This window comes from Pristis pectinata, chromosome 7, assembly GCF_009764475.1.
Source record: "Pristis pectinata isolate sPriPec2 chromosome 7, sPriPec2.1.pri, whole genome shotgun sequence".
Taxonomy (NCBI): Eukaryota; Metazoa; Chordata; class Chondrichthyes; order Rhinopristiformes; family Pristidae; genus Pristis; species Pristis pectinata.
In genome coordinates, this window is record NC_067411.1 from 92,811,490 (window position 1) to 92,831,230 (window position 19,741).

The following is a 19,741-nucleotide window of genomic DNA, read 5'->3' on the forward strand; positions in this document are numbered from 1 at the left end:
TCTTGTTTTATTCCGCGGTAGCAACCGCTACATTGGTGACTCCGACGGTCCAAACGGCTTTTGGACCCGCGAAATGGACGACAGCGCAGCAGCCAACACAGTGGCCCTCAAGCTGCCCACCTTTTGGACACTTCGGCCCAGCGTCTGGTTTGACCAGGCCGAAGCGCAATTCCACCTTCGGCAGATCACCTCCGACTCCACGAAGTACTACCATGTGGTTAGCTCTCTGGACCAGGAGACAGCCGCCCAGGTTGGAGACTTCATCCAGCCGCCTCCGGAGGAAGATAACTACCCGGCTTTCAAAGATTTTTTGATCCGGACCTTCGGCCTCTCCCGTCGTGAGCGCGCCGCCCGCCTGCTTCATCTGGATGGCCTGGGGGACAGATCCCCATCCGCCCTAATGAATGAGATGCTGGCATTGGCCGAGGGACACAAGCCATGCCTGATGTTCGAACAGGCCTTCCTCGAACAGCTCCCCGATGACATCCACTTGTTGTTAGCTGATGCCGACTTCAGCAACCCCCATGAGGTGGCCGCCCGGGCAGATGTCCTGTGGAGGGCCAAGCACGAGAGCAGTTCGTCCGTCAGTCAAATCACCAGGCCGCGAGTCCAACGCCCGCCTCGCCCGGCCCCAGCAACCGAGCAGCCACGCCCCAGGAACGCAGACGACGACACGGGTGACCAGCTGTGCTTCTACCATCAGAGGTGGGGTGCGGAGGCCCGTCGATGCCGCCCACCCTGCAAGTCAGGGAAACGCCAGGGCCAGCCGCCGCTGATGGCTACGGCGGCTGGCCGCCGACAGAACCTCCTCTTCGTTCAGGACAAGAAATCTGGACGGCATTTCCTCGTTGATACTGGAGCGGAGGTCAGTATTTTGCCCCCGACAGGCCGCGACACTCGTGACAGGCCACCAGGTCCTCTACTCAATGCCGCCAACGGTACAACGATACGGTCTTTCGGCACCCGTACGCTTCAATTACACTTTGGCGGCAGCCGTTTTACCTGGACCTTTACCCTTGCCACCGTCGCCCGACCACTCCTAGGCGCCGATTTCCTTCGGGCCCACAACCTGTTAGTCGACCTGCGAAGGAAGCGGTTAGTCCACTCTAGCACTCTCCGGACCTATCCCCTGGGAGAAATCAGCCCACCAGCCCCGCGCCTGGACTCCATTACCCTTTCTGGCGACGATTTCGCCAAGCTCCTAGCCGAATTCCCATCGATTTTGGCACCTTCGTTTACAAATTCTCGGCCCACACATGGGGTACGACACCACATCATTACCACAGGGCCACCCCTTCATGCCCGAGCACGACGATTACCTCCAGACAAGCTCCGCCTGGCAAAGGAAGAGTTCCGTCACATGGAGGAGCTGGGGATTGTTCGCAGGTCAGACAGCCCCTGGGCCTCCCCCCTGCACATGGTCCCCAAAGCCACCGGAGGGTGGAGGCCCTGCGGCGACTACCGCAGGCTGAATGACGCCACCACCCCGGACCGCTATCCCATCCCTCACATCCAGGACTTCGCAGCGAACTTACACGGGGCCCGCATCTTTTCCAAAGTGGACCTCGTTAGGGGATACCACCAAATCCCGGTCCATCCGGATGACGTCCCCAAAACTGCGATTATCACCCCATTCGGCCTGTTCGAATTCCTTCGGATGCCGTTCGGCCTTAAGAACGCCGCGCAGACCTTCCAGCGGCTGATGGACGCGGTAGGCCAAGACCTGGACTTCGTGTTCATTTACTTAGACGACATACTGATCGCTAGCCGTAACCGCCAGGAACACCTTTCCCACCTCCGCCAGCTGTACTCCCACCTCCGCGATTTCGGCCTCACGATTAACCCGTCCAAGTGCCAATTCGGACTTGACTCTATCGATTTCCTCGGCCACAAAATCACCAGCGACGGGGCAACACCCCTACCCGCCAAGGTGGATGCTATCCGCCATTTTGCCCGCCCCGACACAGTCAAAGGCCTACAGGAATTCCTTGGGATGGTCAACTTTTACCATCGTTTCATCCCTGCAGCAGCCCGTATCATGCGCCCTCTGTTCTCGCTGCTGGCTGGTAAGGGCAAGGACATCACCTGAACTGACGAGGCTGCGGCTGCTTTCGTTAAGGCCAAAGACGCCCTGGCAGACGCCACGATGCTGGTACACCCTAGGACTGACGTCCCGACTGCCCTCACGGTAGACGCGTCCAACACCGCGGTGGGTGGGGTACTGGAACAGCTACTCGAAGGCCGCTGGCAACCCTTGGCATTTTTCAGCAAACACCTTAGACCGCCCGAACTGAAGTACAGTGCTTTTGATCGGGAACTTCTAGCGCTGTATCTGGCGGTCCGGCATTTCCGATACTTTCTAGAAGGCAGGCCTTTCACCGCTTTCACCGATCATAAGCCTCTGTCCTTTGCCTTCTCCAAAGTCTCCGATCCCTGGTCAGCTCGTCAGCAGAGACATTTATCCTACATTTCCGAGTTCACAACTGACATCCAACATGTCTCCGGAAAGGATAATGTCGTTGCTGATGCACTTTCCAGACCAACCATCCTCAACCTATCCTTGGGTGTCGACTACACGGCCCTGGCTGACGCACAGCAAGCCGACGACGAAATGCCCAGCTACAGAACCGCAGTCTCGGGTCTGCAGCTCCGAGATTTCTTGGTTGGTCCAGGTCAGCGGACCCTACTTTGCGACGTTGCGACTGGTCAGCCCCGCCCTATTGTCCCTGCAGCCTGGCGGAGACGCGTTTTTGACTCGGTACATGGGTTGGCGCACCCGTCCATCAGATCTACTGTCCGACTGGTCGCCAGCAAGTTTGTCTGGCATGGCCTGCGCAAACAGGTCAGTGAGTGTGCCAGGACTTGTCTGCACTGCCAGACGTCAAAAATCCAGCGACACACCAAGGTCCCACCACAGCAGTTCGAGCCTACCCGTAGGAGGTTCGACCACATACACGTCGACCTCGTGGGCCCTCTGCCGGTTTCAAGAGGAGCCCGGTACCTCCTTACCATCGTGGACCGGTTCACGAGGTGGCCTGAGGCAACCCCCCTGACTGACATCACAACTGATTCCTGCGCCCGAGCGCTGCTCACAACTTGGGTCTCACGTTTTGGCGTTCCGGCCCACATCACTTCAGACAGAGGCACCCAATTCACTTCCAGTCTCTGGGCTGCATTAGCGAACCTGCTAGGGACGCAGCTGCACACCACCACGGCCTACCATCCTCAATCAAACGGGTTGGTGGAACGTTTTCACCGCCATCTAAAATCGGCCTTGATGGCCCGCCTGAAGGGTCCTAACTGGGTTGACGAGCTGCCTTGGGTCCTGCTCGGCATACGCACTGCCCCCAAAGACGACCTCCGCACTTCATCAGCTGAGCTTGTATACGGGGCGCCACTAGTTGTCCCCGGGGATTTCATACCTGCCCTTCAGGACCAAGGGGAACAACCCCCAGCAGTTCTACAAAGACTGCGCGAGAAGCTCGGCGCCTTGGCCCCGATTCCCACCTCATGGCACGGTCAAGCCCCATCCTGCCAGCCCAAGGAACTACGGGACTGTAAGTTTGTTTTCGTTCGCAGGGGCACACCTCGGGCGCCATTGCAACAACCATATGAGGGACCGTTCCGAGTCATACGGAATAACGGATCCACTTTTATTTTGGACATTGGAGGCAGGGAACAGGTTTTCACGGCGGACCGCCTCAAACCGGCCCATTTGGATCTGCAACAGCCTGTCGAGGTGGCCACGCCACGACGCAGAGGCCGCCCCCCTAAGCGGCAGCTGGCACAGCCCACGGACCTTGGGGACTGTCTCGCCGGTTCTGGGGGGGGTTGTGTGGCGACTCACCGTCTAGTCGGGGCGAAACCGGCTCGGCAGTCGGGGTCGCGCGGTGTCGGAGTGACGAGGCCCAAGATGGCGGCGGGCCTCGTCTTTCCGAGCGACGGGGAGAACCCGCGCGCGGGAAAGTCCTGATGACGTAGGACTTACGTCATTGCCGGTTTTTTTTGGGCGGGAGTTTTTTCTCCCTTAAAGGGCCCGCACAAGGCGGGAAAAAAAACCAGTTCTGTTTGGCAATCCTCCGAGTAGAGTCTTGTTTTATTCCGCGGTAGCAACCGCTACACATTGATGATTTAGATAAGAGAATGAAATGCAATATTTCTAAGTTTGCCAATAATATGGGTGTGATTAGGAATTGTTAAGAGGATGAAAAGCTTCAAGGTGATTTAGACAAGTTGAGTAAGAGGGCAAATATTTGGCTGATGCAGTACAATGTGGCTAAATGGGAAGTTCTCTACTTTGGTGGGAAAAACAGAAAGAGTCTATAAATGATTATAGCTTGGGAAATTTTTATCTACGAAAAGGACCCAAGTGTCTTTTTACACCAGTAAAAATGCAAGAACAGCAAACAATTAAGAAGTCACATGGTCTTCTGGCATCCACTCCACAAGGAGCAAGGATGTTACAATTACACAGGGCCTTTGTGACACCTACACCAATGTTGTGTACAGTGTTGGTTCCCTACCCACGAAAGGACATCCTGGGCATGGAGGAAGGAAAGCAAAAGTTCACCAAAGTGATTCCTGGGATGGCAGGGCCAACATACAAGGGGAGATCGGTCAGCTAGGCTTGCATTCAGTAGAGTTTACAGACTGAGAGGGGATCTTATGGAAATGTACAAAAATTCCGACTGGGCTTGACAGGCTAGATGCCCTTCAATGAGATCAAGGCTGATCTGTAACCTCAGCTCCTCATTCCCATCTACCGCCAGTAACCATTCAACCCCTTGTTTATCAAGAATCTACCACTGCCTTAAAAGTATTATTCAAAGACACTTCTTCTGTCATTCTTTGAAGAAAATTCACAACTCAGAGAAAATTTTACATTTCTGTTTTTATTTTTATACTTAGATTCTCTGACAACAAAAAGCTGTGTACAGTTTTGGTCACCCCATTATAGGAAAGACGTGGTTAAACCAGAAAGAGCGCAGAAAAAAATTTACTAGGATGTTGCCAGGACTAGAGGCCCTGAGTTGTAGGGAGAGGTTGGCCAGGCTTATTCCTTGGAACGTAGGAGAATGAGGGATGACCTTATAGAAATGTTTAGAATTATGAGAGGCATAGATAAGGTGGACGGTAACAGTCTTTTCCCCAGGGTAGGGGAGTCCAAAACTAGGGGGCATAGGTTTAGGGCGAGAGTCAAAAGATTTAAAAGGGACCCAAGGGGCAACTTTTTCACAGAGGGTGCTGAGTATATGGAACGAGCTTCCAGAGGAAGTGGTTGAGGCAGGTACAATAGTGTCATTTAAGAAGCACTTGGATAGGTACACGGAGGGAAGGGGCCTGGAGGGATATGGGCCAAACACAGGAAACTGGGACTAGCTAGGCGGACAACAAGGTTGGCATGGATTTGTTGGGTTGGAGAACCTGCATCTGTGCTGCATTACCAATGAGGAAACACCCACTTCACCTCAATCTTCTGTATTTAAGGCAGGCACGGCAGCATAGTAGTTAGCATAATGCTTTACAGCGACAGTGACCTGGGTTCAAATCCGGTCACTGTCTGTAAGGAGTTTGTACGTCCTCCGTGTCTGTGTGGGTTTCCTCCGGGTGCTCCGGTTTCCTCCCACATTCCAAAGAGATACAGGTTAGGAAATTATGGGCATGCTATGTTGGTGCCGGAAGTGTGGTGACACTCGTGGGCTGCCCCCCAAAAATCACTACGCAAAAGATGTATTTCACTGTGTGTTTCGATGTACATGTGACTAATAAAGATCTTATCTTATCTTATCTATCCCACCAACATCCATTTGGATCTTATATTTCAATCAAGTCACTTCTTACCATTTTAAACTCTAGTGGATACAAACCAGGCCTGACTAGCCTTTCCTCATAACAGTCTAGTAAACTCTCTCAGAAATATTTTCAACATCAACTTCCTTCCTTAAATAAGGAGACCATTACTGTACACAGCACTCCAAATGTGGTCTCACTAATGCCCAATAAACTGTACTTCTGTATTTAATTCCCCTTAAAATAAACAATAACATTTTGCTGCTTTCTCAATTACTTTTAGTACTGACACTGTAGCTTTTGCTAATTACGCACTAGGACACTCAGATCCCTCTGCAACCTTTCATCATTTAGGTACTAACTTTCTTTTCGTTTTTCCTGCCAAAGTGTACAATTTCACATTTACTCACTTTATATTCCATTTGAAAGATCTTTGCCCACACATTTAGCTTTCTGCAGCTTCCTTTCATCCTCCTCACAATTTACTCTTTGTCTCTCTGGTCAGCAACTTTAGCAAACACACCTTTTGTGCCTTCCTTCAAGTCATTTATACAAATTGTAAAAAGAAGAGGTCACAGTACTGATTCTAGTAGCACACCACTTGCTACATCTTACCAACGAGCAAAAGGCTCATTTCGCCTAGTCCATCACAAAAACCAGCCTCCCCTCCATGGACCGTCTACAATTCCTGCTGCCTTGAGAAAGCAGCCAACGTAATCAAGGGCCCCTCCCACTCATGTCATTCTCTTTTCTCCTCTCTCATCTGGCAGAAGATACAAAAGCTTGAGAGCATTACCACCAGGCTCAAGGACAGCTTCTATTCTGTTGTTATAAGACTCTGGAGTGGAGCTCTTATACAATAAAGATAAACTCTTGATCTCCCAACCTACCTTGTCATGGCCCTTGCACTTTACTTGTCTTCCTGCACTGCACTTTCTCTGTAACCAACACCATATTCTGCATTCTGTTACTATTTTCCTTTTGTACCACCTCTGATGATCTGTATGGATGGCGTGCAAACAAAAAGCTTTTTTACTCTATCTTGGTACATGTGACAAAATAAACCAATTACTTTCCATTTTCTATTAACTAACCAATTTTCTACATGTGCTAATATGTTACTTCCTACACCGTGAACTTTGATTTCTCACAATAACCTTTGGTTTGGCAATGTAATTTAAATTGCTTAGCTGCCAATGTGGCAGTTAAACTAGATAGTTGAGTGTGGAATCTCATTCTTGTTACTTTAGGAAACACCAAATCTTGCAACAGTCTATTCATCTACCTGGTCTGTGCCATCTACCAACAGATATAATGATAACAGTTTCTAATTGAAAACATTCTGTAAACAAAACTTTTAAAATTCTACTGGCAGCTAAGAATGTCGTTACCAAGCCAGTTTATTGTTTTGAAGGAAGTTCAGAGTGGATGAGTGGATTCAGTGGACAGGCAAACTTCTCTTCTGTCAATTCCATTCGAGTTGGTCACTAAAATATCTGCAGATGGTAACCGATTTTCTTCTTTCTGTTCTTATGCAGAGATACTGACGGTACTTAACGTGGATGAGATTCTGTACTCAACTCAGTACTGAGTAAATCTGCATCACACTATTCATTGGTACTTCATATGGCTGAGGCATCCCCATTTCTAAAAAGCTTATTATCTGTACTTATCCTAATCGCCAGTGATTCCAATGACCTTATTGCACCTTAAATCAAGAGATAATGGCTTTCAATTTGCACAAAAGCCTGCTCCCTGTTAACAATTAATAGGTACATCCTATATCCTCTACATTCATGGCCTCAATTGCTATTTTTCCAAAGATTCAAATAATTGCTATTTGAAATTATATCAATCCTAAAACCAGCCTCTAAACACTAACAAATAAATGCAAGACATTGTATACCGTAAGTGTACAAACTCTTAGATTATGACAAAACATGATTTTGCCACTACTATGTCACCTTGCATATACAAAGACTCATAAATGTTCCATATTGATGTAAAAGTTTTCAGACACCTTATACAGACATGCTGTTTTGAAACTTAGCTGAAATGTTAATTCCACGTTAAAACTATGTCCCGATTTTCAGAGAAAACCAATCCTTTCACATCAGAAATACAAATTTTGCCACAAGATTTCCTCATCAATGAATCAAGCTGTGGTATTTTTAAAGTCCGTGAACATACTTCCATCCTCAACAGAAGCTCCAAAACATATCAGAAGCAGATGGACTAAGACAGGGACAGAAATGAACATTTTAGTCTGAAAGGCAATTAGTTTGAGAGTATTTGGACAACAATGTCAACTACTTGCTCAAATTACAGTTGCTTAAACATATGTTACATGACTGACCTAATTAACTGTTCACAAATTGTCTTATGAAACAATGCAGGAAAACATCCCAAGGAACTTTACAGCAGCAAAAGCAATGAAAAAAAATCAACATTGAGTGAAAGACCAATCAAACATTTTCACAAAGGTGGGTTTCAAGGAGGATCTTAAAAGTTTCAGGAAAAATTCCAGAGCTTCAGGATTAAGTAATGGCACTTGTGGAGTTATGGGACTACACGTGGAAGAGAGATGGAGATGGACCTTCAACCAATTTGAACAAGTGGACGATCACTTCAGTTAAAATTTTGCTGGACCAGGAATCCATGTAGGTCAGTGAGCAAGGGTGATGAGCAAGTGGGATTTGGTGCAGATAATGATATGGATCACAGACTATTGAATAGGTTTAAATTTACGGAGGTGGAGGAAGGAAAGCCACCCAGGAGAACACTGCACCACTGAACAACATTCATAAGCATGCTGGGCAAGAATGCAATCACACATTTCACAAACTATAAGGAATGCAGAAACAGAATTTGCAACCACTTCTTTGGAAGGAGACAGAAAGCAAGTGAAGTGGAGGGGGATCTAGGTGTTTGATCTAGATCTTAGTGCTTGATTCACGAAAAGCTAGCAGGCAGATCTAACAAGTAATTAAAGGTGGCAAATGGCATGTTGGCCTTTCTTTGTAAAGGGGTGGAGATTAAAAATGGGGAGGTTGTGTTGCATTGTACAGAGTGTTGGTCAAGCCTCAACTGGAGTACTGCATATAGTTTTGGTCTCTTGACCGATAAAAAGATATAGTAACATTGGAGGCAGTACAATGGAGATTCACCAGGCCAATTCCTGGATTCAGAGGGTTGTCCTACCAAGAGAGACTAAATAGTTTGGGCCTGAATTCCTTGGTGTTTAGAAGAATGAGGGGTAACCTTATTCAAACATGCAGGATCCTAAGAGGGTTTGATAGGGTAGACGTTGAGATGTTTTCACCAGTGGGAGAGTTTCGAAGAAGGGGACAGAACAACAAGGGGCTGGTCATTTAAAACTGAAGTATGCAGAAATTTCTTCTTGCAGAGGGTGGTGAATCTCATTATCTGCCCCATTGGCTGGTGGAAGTTGGATCATTAGAAGTATTGAAAACAGAGATGGATAAACATTTGATAGATTGAGGAATAAAGGGGTATAGAGGAAAGGCACATAAGAGAGGTTGAGGCCAGCACAGAGCAGCCATGATCATAGTAAATGATAGGGGAGGCTTGAAAGGCCTGATGGCCTACTCCTGCTCCTAACAAACAGAGACTATAGTTGTTACTCATATTTTGGGACAGGGTCACAAACTAAAGGTATTTCTATATTTTCTTTAAATGACAGCAATCAATAGTTAAATACCGTGGTTATAGTTAGAGAGTGCCTGGACTGAATGGTGCCATGTGCTTGAATTATACTCTGTGTATAAAAGGCAGCTCATAGATAGTTTACAGATTATGGAGCTTTCCCACAACCCATCACAGTGCCATAACAGCGATTCTATACGAACAGGAAAAAAGATATCTTTATTAGTCACATGTACATCGAAACACAGTGGAATGCATCTTTTTTATTGTGTTCTGGGGCCAATATGGCCACACTTCTGGCGTCAACATAGCATGCCCACAACTTCCTAACCTGTACGTCTTTGGAACGTGGGAGGAAACTGGAACACCCGGAGGAAACCCACGCAGACATGGGGAGAACATACAAGCTCCTTACAGACAGCGGCCAGAATTGAACCCGGGTCGCTGGTGCGAGCACAACACAATCTTCAACCACAGAACGTCAGCCACAAGACAGACATGTAATCGATATCAACTTCCTCTATACTGAACTTTCAAGTTTAATTTTTAAACAGAAGAGTACTGTTCCTTATAAATCAGAAAGGATAATAAAAATCTCATTACTCCATACATGTGAGGATCAACAAGCTAGTTTGAATCAGACATTCTTCCTATAAAGACCTATACAGTCAGTTCAGAATGGAAGAATTTTCCTTTGGTTTATGATTAAATGCAACTCCTTGTCCTGCAATAGATGCCGACTAAATACATCCCTTGTGATGTGACCTCTGTTGTGCATTAAACAGTACAATTAAGTCAGGACACCAGAATTTAAAAACAGAAAATATACTTGTACTAAACATTCCACCAGGTACTTCAGCATTCTCAACAATGCCGATCAATAGAGGATGCTTTAATTCATACATTTTTAATTCTAGAACACTCAGGTACACTTGCTATTAGCAAAATATGTCATATAGAGGTGCACGATCATACTTCCTTCAGACTCTCTCAAAAAGGACCAAGAAATAACAATGTCAAATGCATGAGAAATCTAAGTAATCGCACAGTCAAGCTGGGAACCACGTTAATCCAACTAGGCCAAAGCATTAAGCAACGCAAAAGAGCACCTGGACAAACTTAGAGAGGATTAGTCGTGGGTCAGTTGATTGCATTCTTGATCTGAGTCAAAAGGTTCTGAGTTCAAGTCCCGTTCTAGAGACAGAGACTGTTCTTGGGTGGGACACACTATACAGAAGCCCCAGCAGACACAAGAAATTCTGCAGATGCTGGAATCTGGAGCAATACACAAAAAGTGCTGGAGGAACTGAGCAGGTCAGGCAGCATCCATGGACAGAAATAAACAGTTGATGTTTTGGGTCGAGACCCTTCATCAGGACTGGAAAGGAAGAGGGCAGAAGCCAAAATAAGAAGGTGGGGGGAGGGGGAGGAGCACACGCAGGCAGGTGAGAGGAGAGTCCAGGTGAGAGGGGGATGGTAGGTGGGTGGGGGAGAGGGAGAAGATGTAATAAGCTGAGAGGTGATAGGTAGAAGAGGCAAAGGGCTGAAGGAGGAGGAATCCAGTAGGAGAGGGCAGTGGACCATGGAATGAAGGGTGGAGGAGGGGAGGAGAGGAGATGGGCAGGTCATCAAGGCGGGGGAAGGGAGCCACAGGAATAAGGGAAGACAAAGGAATGGGGGGGGGGGGGGGGGTTACCAGAAGTTAGAGAAATTGATGTTGAGGCCATGAGGTTGGAGACTCCCAAGGCGGAATATGAGGTATTGTTCCTCCAACCTGCATCTAGACTCAACATGGCAGTAGAGCAGGTCATGGATTGACATGTCAGTATGGGAGTGGGATGTGGAATTGAAGTGGGTGGCCACCAGGAGGTCCTGGCTATTGCAGCAGATGGAGCGAAGGTGCTTGATGAAGCCTCAGGTGGACATAAAAGATTCCTCGCACTGTTGCAAAGAGTTGGAGCGTCATCCCAAGTCGCCTGGGAGATATTTCTCAGCTGTAAAAAAACAGATTTTTCTGGCTAGTAATACTGTTGCTTTTAGAAGATTACAAGTACTTTATTTGAAAATGTAGCAGCTAAAGTGCTTTGGGATATTTTGGAAAGACCAGTAACAGAGCCATATAAAAGCAAATCTCTCTTTTGAGTTGCAGAAGTAGTATGCCAATTCTGATAAGTAAAGATACTGGCATTAAAAAAAGTTGCACTACCACAAGATAAAAAATAGGTTCCACACAGATAGAGATAAAAGATAGGATGTAGGGGAAATCTACTCTCAGAGGGAGATGAACAAACATACGCAAACAACTTACAGAAATAAGTGAAAAAACAGAAATAATAAGCATGGGTGTTTTCAATTTAACCTGAAATTAGCTGGCTAGGTAACGAGAATAATGAACTCCTTTCTAACCTGATATCCAAGACACCCAATAAGGGAGGATTCACTACAGGATTGGGTAATGGAGAATGGACTGGACTGGACAAGAAATCAAAATAGGGCGTGTAGAATTTTACATACAGGGCATGTAAAATAGACAGTGATGATATCGATAATGTGCTTTAAGGCAAATGAAACTGGGGTAAATGATATTGGCCTGTAGTTCCAGAGAGAATCAACAGCCATGTCTTCCTCATAGATCGACTCATCCCTAATTTCTGCACCTAAGCACCAAAACGTGCAAGTCAGAGTGAGATTGAGGTCTGATGCCCAGTGGTGGAGCACTGACAGATTGAGCTGAAGGGTGGGATGATTTCATGTTTGATCTCTCAGCTTTACACAAGGGAGCCCTGTATTTGATGTGGGTCACCAACCCCAAGCAAAAAGCAGAGTTAAGTGCTTTGTTTTTAATTTTAATGCTTTTAATTTGCTTTGAGGTTTTTTTTTTAAAATTACTTAAGCTGATTGTAACCGTAAAATCAGAGACATTTAAAAATGGGTCAAAGACCTTTCAGGCTTGGGGAGAGGGGGTGCTCGTCTTCATCTGATCAGGTTAGTATGGGCAGGCAGACAGCAGACTGGATTCAGTATAATCTGGCCCAATAACTGTGAAAACATAGGAATGATATTGATTGGAGGAAACAAAAACTGAAAATGCTGTATTAACGAAGCAGGTCAGGCAGAGAGAGGAACAGAGCTATTGTTCAAGTCAATGACCTCGATCAGAACTAGAAGTTAGAAATCCTATTCTTAGTTCTCACCCCTTTCCAATTCTGATTAAAGCATTTTGACACCTGAAATGTTAACCATTTCTCTCCCCAAGATGCTGCCTGGCCTGTTGAGCACTCCTACCATTTCTGTTTTCATTTTCTATTTCCCTTCAATTTTTTGCTTTTACATTGGAGAAAAAGTGTTTTTAAGAAGTCTGAGAATAAAAAAACTAAACAGAGCAACAATATCAGTTAACGATAATATAGCAAAGCAATATGTTTAGAAGTGTTCAGCAGAGCTCTGGAAAAATATACATCTGCCTAGAGAAAGTTCTCAACACAACTGAGACGGCACTGTTGATTAACGAGATTAAGGAAATACTAAAAGGCAAGGAAAGAAACTGACTCTCTATAAATTTCCAGGAGATACAGAAGATAGCATGAAAAAGGAGAAACTGAGAGATTAAAACATCCTGAGCAGCTAAAGAAAAAAAATGAAATGAAATTATCGGGGATTAAAAAAAAACAAAACCAGAGGACATCAGTTTAAGGTCAGAGGAGGAAAGTTTAAGGGAGATGGCAGGGTAGCTGTTTTTTTTTGTTTTTATACACACACACAGTGGTGGGTGCCTGGAACACACTGTCGGGGGTGGTGGTAGAGGTGATATGACAGGGACATTTAAGACTCTTAGATAGCCACATGGAAGTAAAAAAAAAATGGAGGGTTATGGGCTGTGTAGGAGGGAAGGGTTAGATTGATCGGGGAGTAGGTGTTTATATAGGTCGGCACAACATCGTGGGCTGAAGGGTTCTATAAAGTAAAAGTAATGAATGCAAAAATGAAAAGGAAAATATGAATGCAAAAAACCACAGGCAATGATAGTGAAATGATGGAAATATGAAGGAATTATTTAGTATTTACCCTGGGGGAGCGAGCAGATGGACTTGACATTGGAAAATGAGATTTTAAATGGTAAAACCACATTTAAAATTAAAAAAATAAGGATATTAAATAAACTAATAAGATCAAAGAGAATAAATCTCTACTTTGGATCCATGCATTTTAAAAGAATCCATTGAAGATGTAGCAGAGGACTGTTATACATATTTAATAGTTCATTAGAGAAACATTGTCAGAGGACAGACAGATAGCTAACATTATGCTATACTTAAGAAGGGTGTCAGAACCAGTTTAATTAAAAGCCAGGCTGCTTAATGTTGGTGGCAGCAAAATAATAAAAATTTAACAACAAAGTGCAATTGTATTTGACCAAGGTCATTGAATCTTTTTAAAGAGGTAGCAGGAAGAGTGGATTTGGGTTATCAACTTGGAACATTAATTATTACTCTCTCCACAGGTGCTATCTATCCTGCTGAGGATTTCCACCTTCTGCAGTTCTTTGCTTTTCATCACAAGTTAGATGTAATACATATAAATTTTTAATTGGCCTTTAACAAGGTGCCATATTATATACTAACGAATAAGACCAGAATTGTGAAAGTCAACCCGCACTGTAATAAAGCAGACAACTGCAGAACCAAGGAGCGTACAATTAGTGCTTTATTATTTAACACTAGCGGGAGGGATACAGAGAAAGAGTAAACAGTGTAACCCAAGCTCTGTATTGATCCCCACTCAAAGATTTACATGTTTGTGTTCCTCCTTTTATATTAAATCTCAAGACGCCTACGTGCAAAGTTGCACATACTTGGGCAGTTGCTAACAGCAAACTTTCAGCAAAACAAGATATGCCTTAAGCACTCCCAAGCACCTACGCACCTTGCAGTCATAACTATAGTCACGCCATGGTTGAAGCAATAACAGCTGTACATTATTAACCCTTACATTTCCAGTTACTTTTACAGAATGACCTGGAGGATGTAGAGGACAGATAACTTTCTGGCTGTAAGAGCAAAAACAGTAAGAGTGGCTTTTCAGTGGTAAAATGTTAAGAGAGTTTTACAAGGATCAGAGCTGCATGATAAGGACTTCAGCAAAATTCATTCATCAAACATGTAGATGACACCCAAGACACCCACTTTTGGAAGACCTGATGGGAATTTTTTCAGTACCAAGGAGGATTGCAACAAATTGCAGATGGGTTTACAAATGGCAAATGAATTTGATATCCAAGATCTTACATTACTTGAGTAGGTGAACAAAGGGATCTTTCAGAAAAACACATAAATCAATAAAGGTCGTGCTGCAAATTAATGAGGCTATGAAAAAAGAAAGCAAACCTAGCACTGTATACAGTTCCAGTTCGCATGTTATAGAAAGGATATTGAAACATTGAAGGCAAATAAAAGTTACAGGGATGCTATCAGAAATGCAAGGTTTTACCCATCAAGAAAGAATGACCAAGCTGTTTTTTCATTGAAAGACACAAGAAATGGGAGCAGGAGAATGTTACATGGTCACTCGAGCCTGCTCTGCCATTCAAAAAGATCGTGGCTGAACTGATCTTGGCTTCAAGTCCACTCTTCTGCATGATCCCCATAATCCTTCTCTTGGAAAGAGAAGGCCAAAGGGTGACACTGGAGAGTTGCAAGGCTGGAGGAGATTACAGAATTGGGGAGGGGGTAAAACAAAAATCACAGAAACATCAGAAAACAACTGAGAATTTTAAAACTGAATTGCAACTGGAATGAGGACAAGCACCAGTGAGCTCAAGATGACATTGATTAAAGCTTAGTGTGAGGTAACATATGACAATATTTGTCTCATTGCTTTTTCAATCTAATGTGTTGATGAAAGCTACTCAAAAGGCAAGCTTGTGAAGCAAGTTCAAATTATCTAAGGAAATGAGTATTTAAAAAATATTTTTAAATTAGCTGAAACCCCAAATTTCAAATGATGGAACAACAAACAGTGGCTCAAAGGATTTTCAGGTCTATTTCAGAGCAATTTGTTATTATCTCACATTTGCTTCATATTTTCTGTACAACCTGAGTAATATTTTACTGCTAGCTTCATCAGACACAATATTAACACGTGTCATGTACAGTTCATAGGTCTTCAGTTGTTGGTTTAAATAGGGTTTGAATTTTTAGATTGATATTTTGGTTCAGTTTTGAGTTTTTTTAAAATAAATTTTGGTAAAACTGCGCATTTTCACTTCCCCCCAAAAATTGAGAGATAAATCAAATTGCAATCTCTATAAATGCACAACTAAACTGAAATTGATAAAACAATAACACATGCACAATGTTGAGATTTACCACCATTCTGTACAGCCTTCAAATTAAATTGGTCAATAGCCTCTGTCCACATTTTGAAAGCCATTTGTGATATTCTCAAACTAAAATGAATAAATATATATTCTGCACAGTTGTGATTTATTGCTAAGATTAATGGCTGAAAGGTTTCAATACCCCCTACTACTTTTCAATAGTCCTCTCAAACTATATCATGTTTAAACTTGGAAAAAATTAGGAGTGGTACTGTTGATCCTTCACTTAAATTTGAAGATAATTGGAGTCCATTTATTCAATATTTTCACATGATATAGATCCCTCTTCAATAACTTTCCAATTTAGAGGAACGGAATTGACGACATAATATTGCTCTGTTTCTATTGAGAAATTTCAGTCCAGTCTTTTTTTTCGTCTTTTTCTTTTGAAATCTTTCTTTTTAGTTTGGTTTGATATATTGTTTATAATTTTTCTTATTGATTTGGGGATTTTTTTCTTTTATATACACAATAGATCTTTTTCTTTCCTTTCTTTTATATTATATTCATTTACTAAGAGATTGTGGGATCTACAGTTTTTTTTATAGTTTGTTATTCTTTATGATTATCTATGCCATGATTGTTCTCCTGATCTCTTTGTATTACATGTACAAACATCGATGTTATATATTAATCTGTATTAATTTGGAAACTAATAAAAAGATTGAAAAGAAGATTAATGGTGAAAAACTAAGCAGCAGCATTTTTTTCAAAGCAAGCCTGGGGAAGAGAGATTATTTTCCAATTTCCATTTAAAAAAACAAAATAAAAGTGGTAAAAGTACTGGAGTACATGATTCATGAAGGAGGCAGGGACAGGAGACAAAAGTATTACTCTTAATATATTATTCCCGGTTCCTTGCTGCTGTTTGTGCCTCAAAGTTCACAGTGCTGCGACTACCCAACATGCATTGCTGGATGCTACTAATCGACAACTAACATTTAAAATCTAAGTAAGTTCTAAAAAGTGTTTGAATTCAAAAATGGGACAGAAATGTTTTTAAATTTATAAAAGGCATAATAATTACAGTAAACTGAGATACCATGCATACATACTGGGACACATCAGAACAATTATTTGTGCCACCAGGACTAGTCCCATAAACCAAAAACTCTCAAGCAAAACAAAAGCAACTTGCTTTTCCAAAACTGCAAGACAAACTGTTCATCTGCACTTGCAATCTTTCTCCGAAAAAGGAAAGACAAATTAACCCATAGCGGATGTAGTTAACCAACAAAGAAAGCTTTTTTTTCAAATCATAAATCATGTTTTAAACAATTATTATTTTAAAATGACAGTATTCCAAGTTTAAATGACACTATTTAAAATGATTATGCCCAAGTTCCTAGGTTCAGCCAAAATGTTTATACAGAAGGTAATACAAAGCTTCTTCGTGTTCGATTCTTCTGATTACTTAGATTACAAAATGCACAGTTGCGATATATAACAAAACCTTTGACTTTAAAGAAGCTCAGTTACCCACACTGGTTTGTCAACCTTAACTACACTTACCACCCCGTACTCATACCGTTTTATGTAGTTTTAATTGCTACCATTTCTCCATTCGATTTCATCTGTATTTGTTTTTGTCGTCACACTCAACCCGCCCTGTAACCCGCTCATAAAGCTAATTACGGATCACACAAAATGGAAAATGCTTTTGCAACATAATGCTCATTCGAGGTTCCAACTACTGTAGGCTCAGCTGGCAAAAAGAACAAATGTCAGCCAGTTTTATGTTCTTATGAAGTCCTCCCTGCGGCTCCTGGTTCAACAGCAGCAAAACACCCCCCAGTTCCAACTCAAGGAACTATATCAGCAATAATACCAGACCTGCGATGAACAAAATGGTGAAGGATATCGAACAACAAAACAAAAACGCGCGCCTTCAAGATTGTAACGTACAACATTGGAGTTCTTCGGATAAACTGCGTAATCATAACAAGGGATTTAAGGAGTTTCGCAACAGATCCCTCAATATTGTGTATTGTTTCGTCTGTTTGATGCTGCGTGGCAGTACTTGCCAGTTCACAAGGAATGGGATAGGTTTTGGGAGGTGAAGTCTTGTAGAGAAGAAATATCGCGCAGTGTCGGTTAACGGTGTTGTAGACCGCACAGAAAAGTAAGAGTAATGACTCAAATCAGATTAAATACACTCGCATTGCTAAATTGTAGGATTCGAGCGTCTGAACAGGAATAAAAGTAAACTGTCTCTGCGTTTTCCCAACCGAGATACAAACGGGGAGGCTTCACCACCCAAACCACAGCGTTGTGGATCTGAATTCACAGTACGGACAAGCCTCCTGATTTCCCCCCCACCCCGCCTTCTACCCCCTCCCCCCTTCCCCACTGCCTCCCACCCACTCCACCCCACCCCCTTCCCCACTCCACCCCTCCCCCCTCTGCCTCCCGCCCCCTTCCCCACTCCACCCCTCCCCCCTCTGCCTCCCGCCCCCTTCCCCACTCCACCCCTCCCCCCTCTGCCTCCCACTCCACCCCTCCCCCCTCTGCCTCCCACCCCCTTCCCCACTCCACCCCTCCCCCCTCTGCCTCCCACCCCTTCCCCCTTTCCCCCTACCACTGCCTTCCCACCCACCCCACTGCCACCCCCATCCCCATCACTGCGGCAGGGGTCCCTCGCCCAACAGTTGTTACCAACTTTGCCACATTTTAACCAAGCGCACATCCCCCGGGGAGGGTGGCACCGCGCCCCCCCCACCGGCGCACTCACCGCTCTGCGAGTGCGGCTCCATCGGCCGTGGCCTGCGCTTCTGCGGGCTCTTCACCGAGCGTCTCGGGACAAACGCTGACTGAGAGGCGAGCGTCACCCTCACACCGCACTGCCGCACATCCCCTCAGAGCAAACGTCCAGATGTTCCCAAAGATGATTGAAACACACACAAAAAAAATCAAAAACCTTCCTCTTCACACGACCATCTCCTTCCAAACTGCACCACTTCACGCTACTCTGTTATTCCACCATCTTCAATTATCTGTTTTTCTTTACTCCTTTGTGTTCAGAAGCTGGGCCGTGAAGCCTGTATGAGTCGATTGACGAGCTGCCTGTTCTTGCTGGGTCTACCTCTACTTATCACTCAGCCCGCGACCAGGTTTAAGATCATTTCCGTCTTCTGCGAGTGTCCCAAGAAAGCGAGAGGCGTTCAGTAGGCGGGATAGTCCTTTCATTTTCATCTATTTTCTGCACCTCTGTTGCTTGTGAAAAACAAAATAACATTAGAACATTTATTCCCCACCGACAGTCGATGTCGGCAAAGTTTTTTTTAAGTCTTCTGCAACTTGGGTTTAATTGGAGACAGGCAGGAGGTGAAAGGGTGGGTTATGAGGGGTGTCGAGGCTGCAACGATGCAGTGGTGGAGAGGTTACATTACAGTGTAGTGAGCTGTAAATAACAGTTCTCAATACTGAGCTTGACCATGCTTTCACTTTATCTACTTGTTTTAGCCCTGAATCCGCCCTCAGAATGACTCAGCAACAGGGAAAGCTGTTGTAGCACGTTCAGCAGCTAATTATAAAAAGAAAAACCCAAAGGCCTTGTTCTGTAAGATTAACACCACTCACATGTTTGACCACTAAACTGAAACTGTTTCACACCTAGATTTTCCATGGGATGAGGCCAGCATTTAATGTCCTCTTCTCATTACTACCATCAGGGAGGAGGTACAGGAGACCCAAATTCAACATTTCAGGAATAGCTTCTTCCTTCCACCATCAGATTTCTGAACAGTCCATGAACACTACTTCGTTATTCCTCTTTTGTACTATTTTATTTATTTATTGGTAACATATAGCAAATTTTATGCCTTGCAAAACAACAAATTTCATGTTGTACATCAGTGATAATAAATCTGTTTCTGATTAATGTCAATTTTTGGTTACCCTTGAGAAAGT

The 19,741-nt window shown here is 44.2% G+C and overlaps 1 protein-coding gene across 1 annotated transcript in view; it reads right to left on the reverse strand.

The window, feature by feature from the left end:
• lnpep (leucyl/cystinyl aminopeptidase) overlaps nt 1-19,226 on the reverse strand; it is a 95,347-nt gene extending 76,121 nt beyond the window's left edge. The window contains exon 1 of the mRNA XM_052019584.1: nt 18,564-19,226. Coding sequence (XP_051875544.1) covers nt 18,564-18,585 — 22 coding nt within the window. The 5' untranslated portion in view covers nt 18,586-19,226. The remainder of the gene's footprint in view (nt 1-18,563) is intronic.
• Nucleotides 19,227-19,741: the final 515 nt, after the last annotated feature.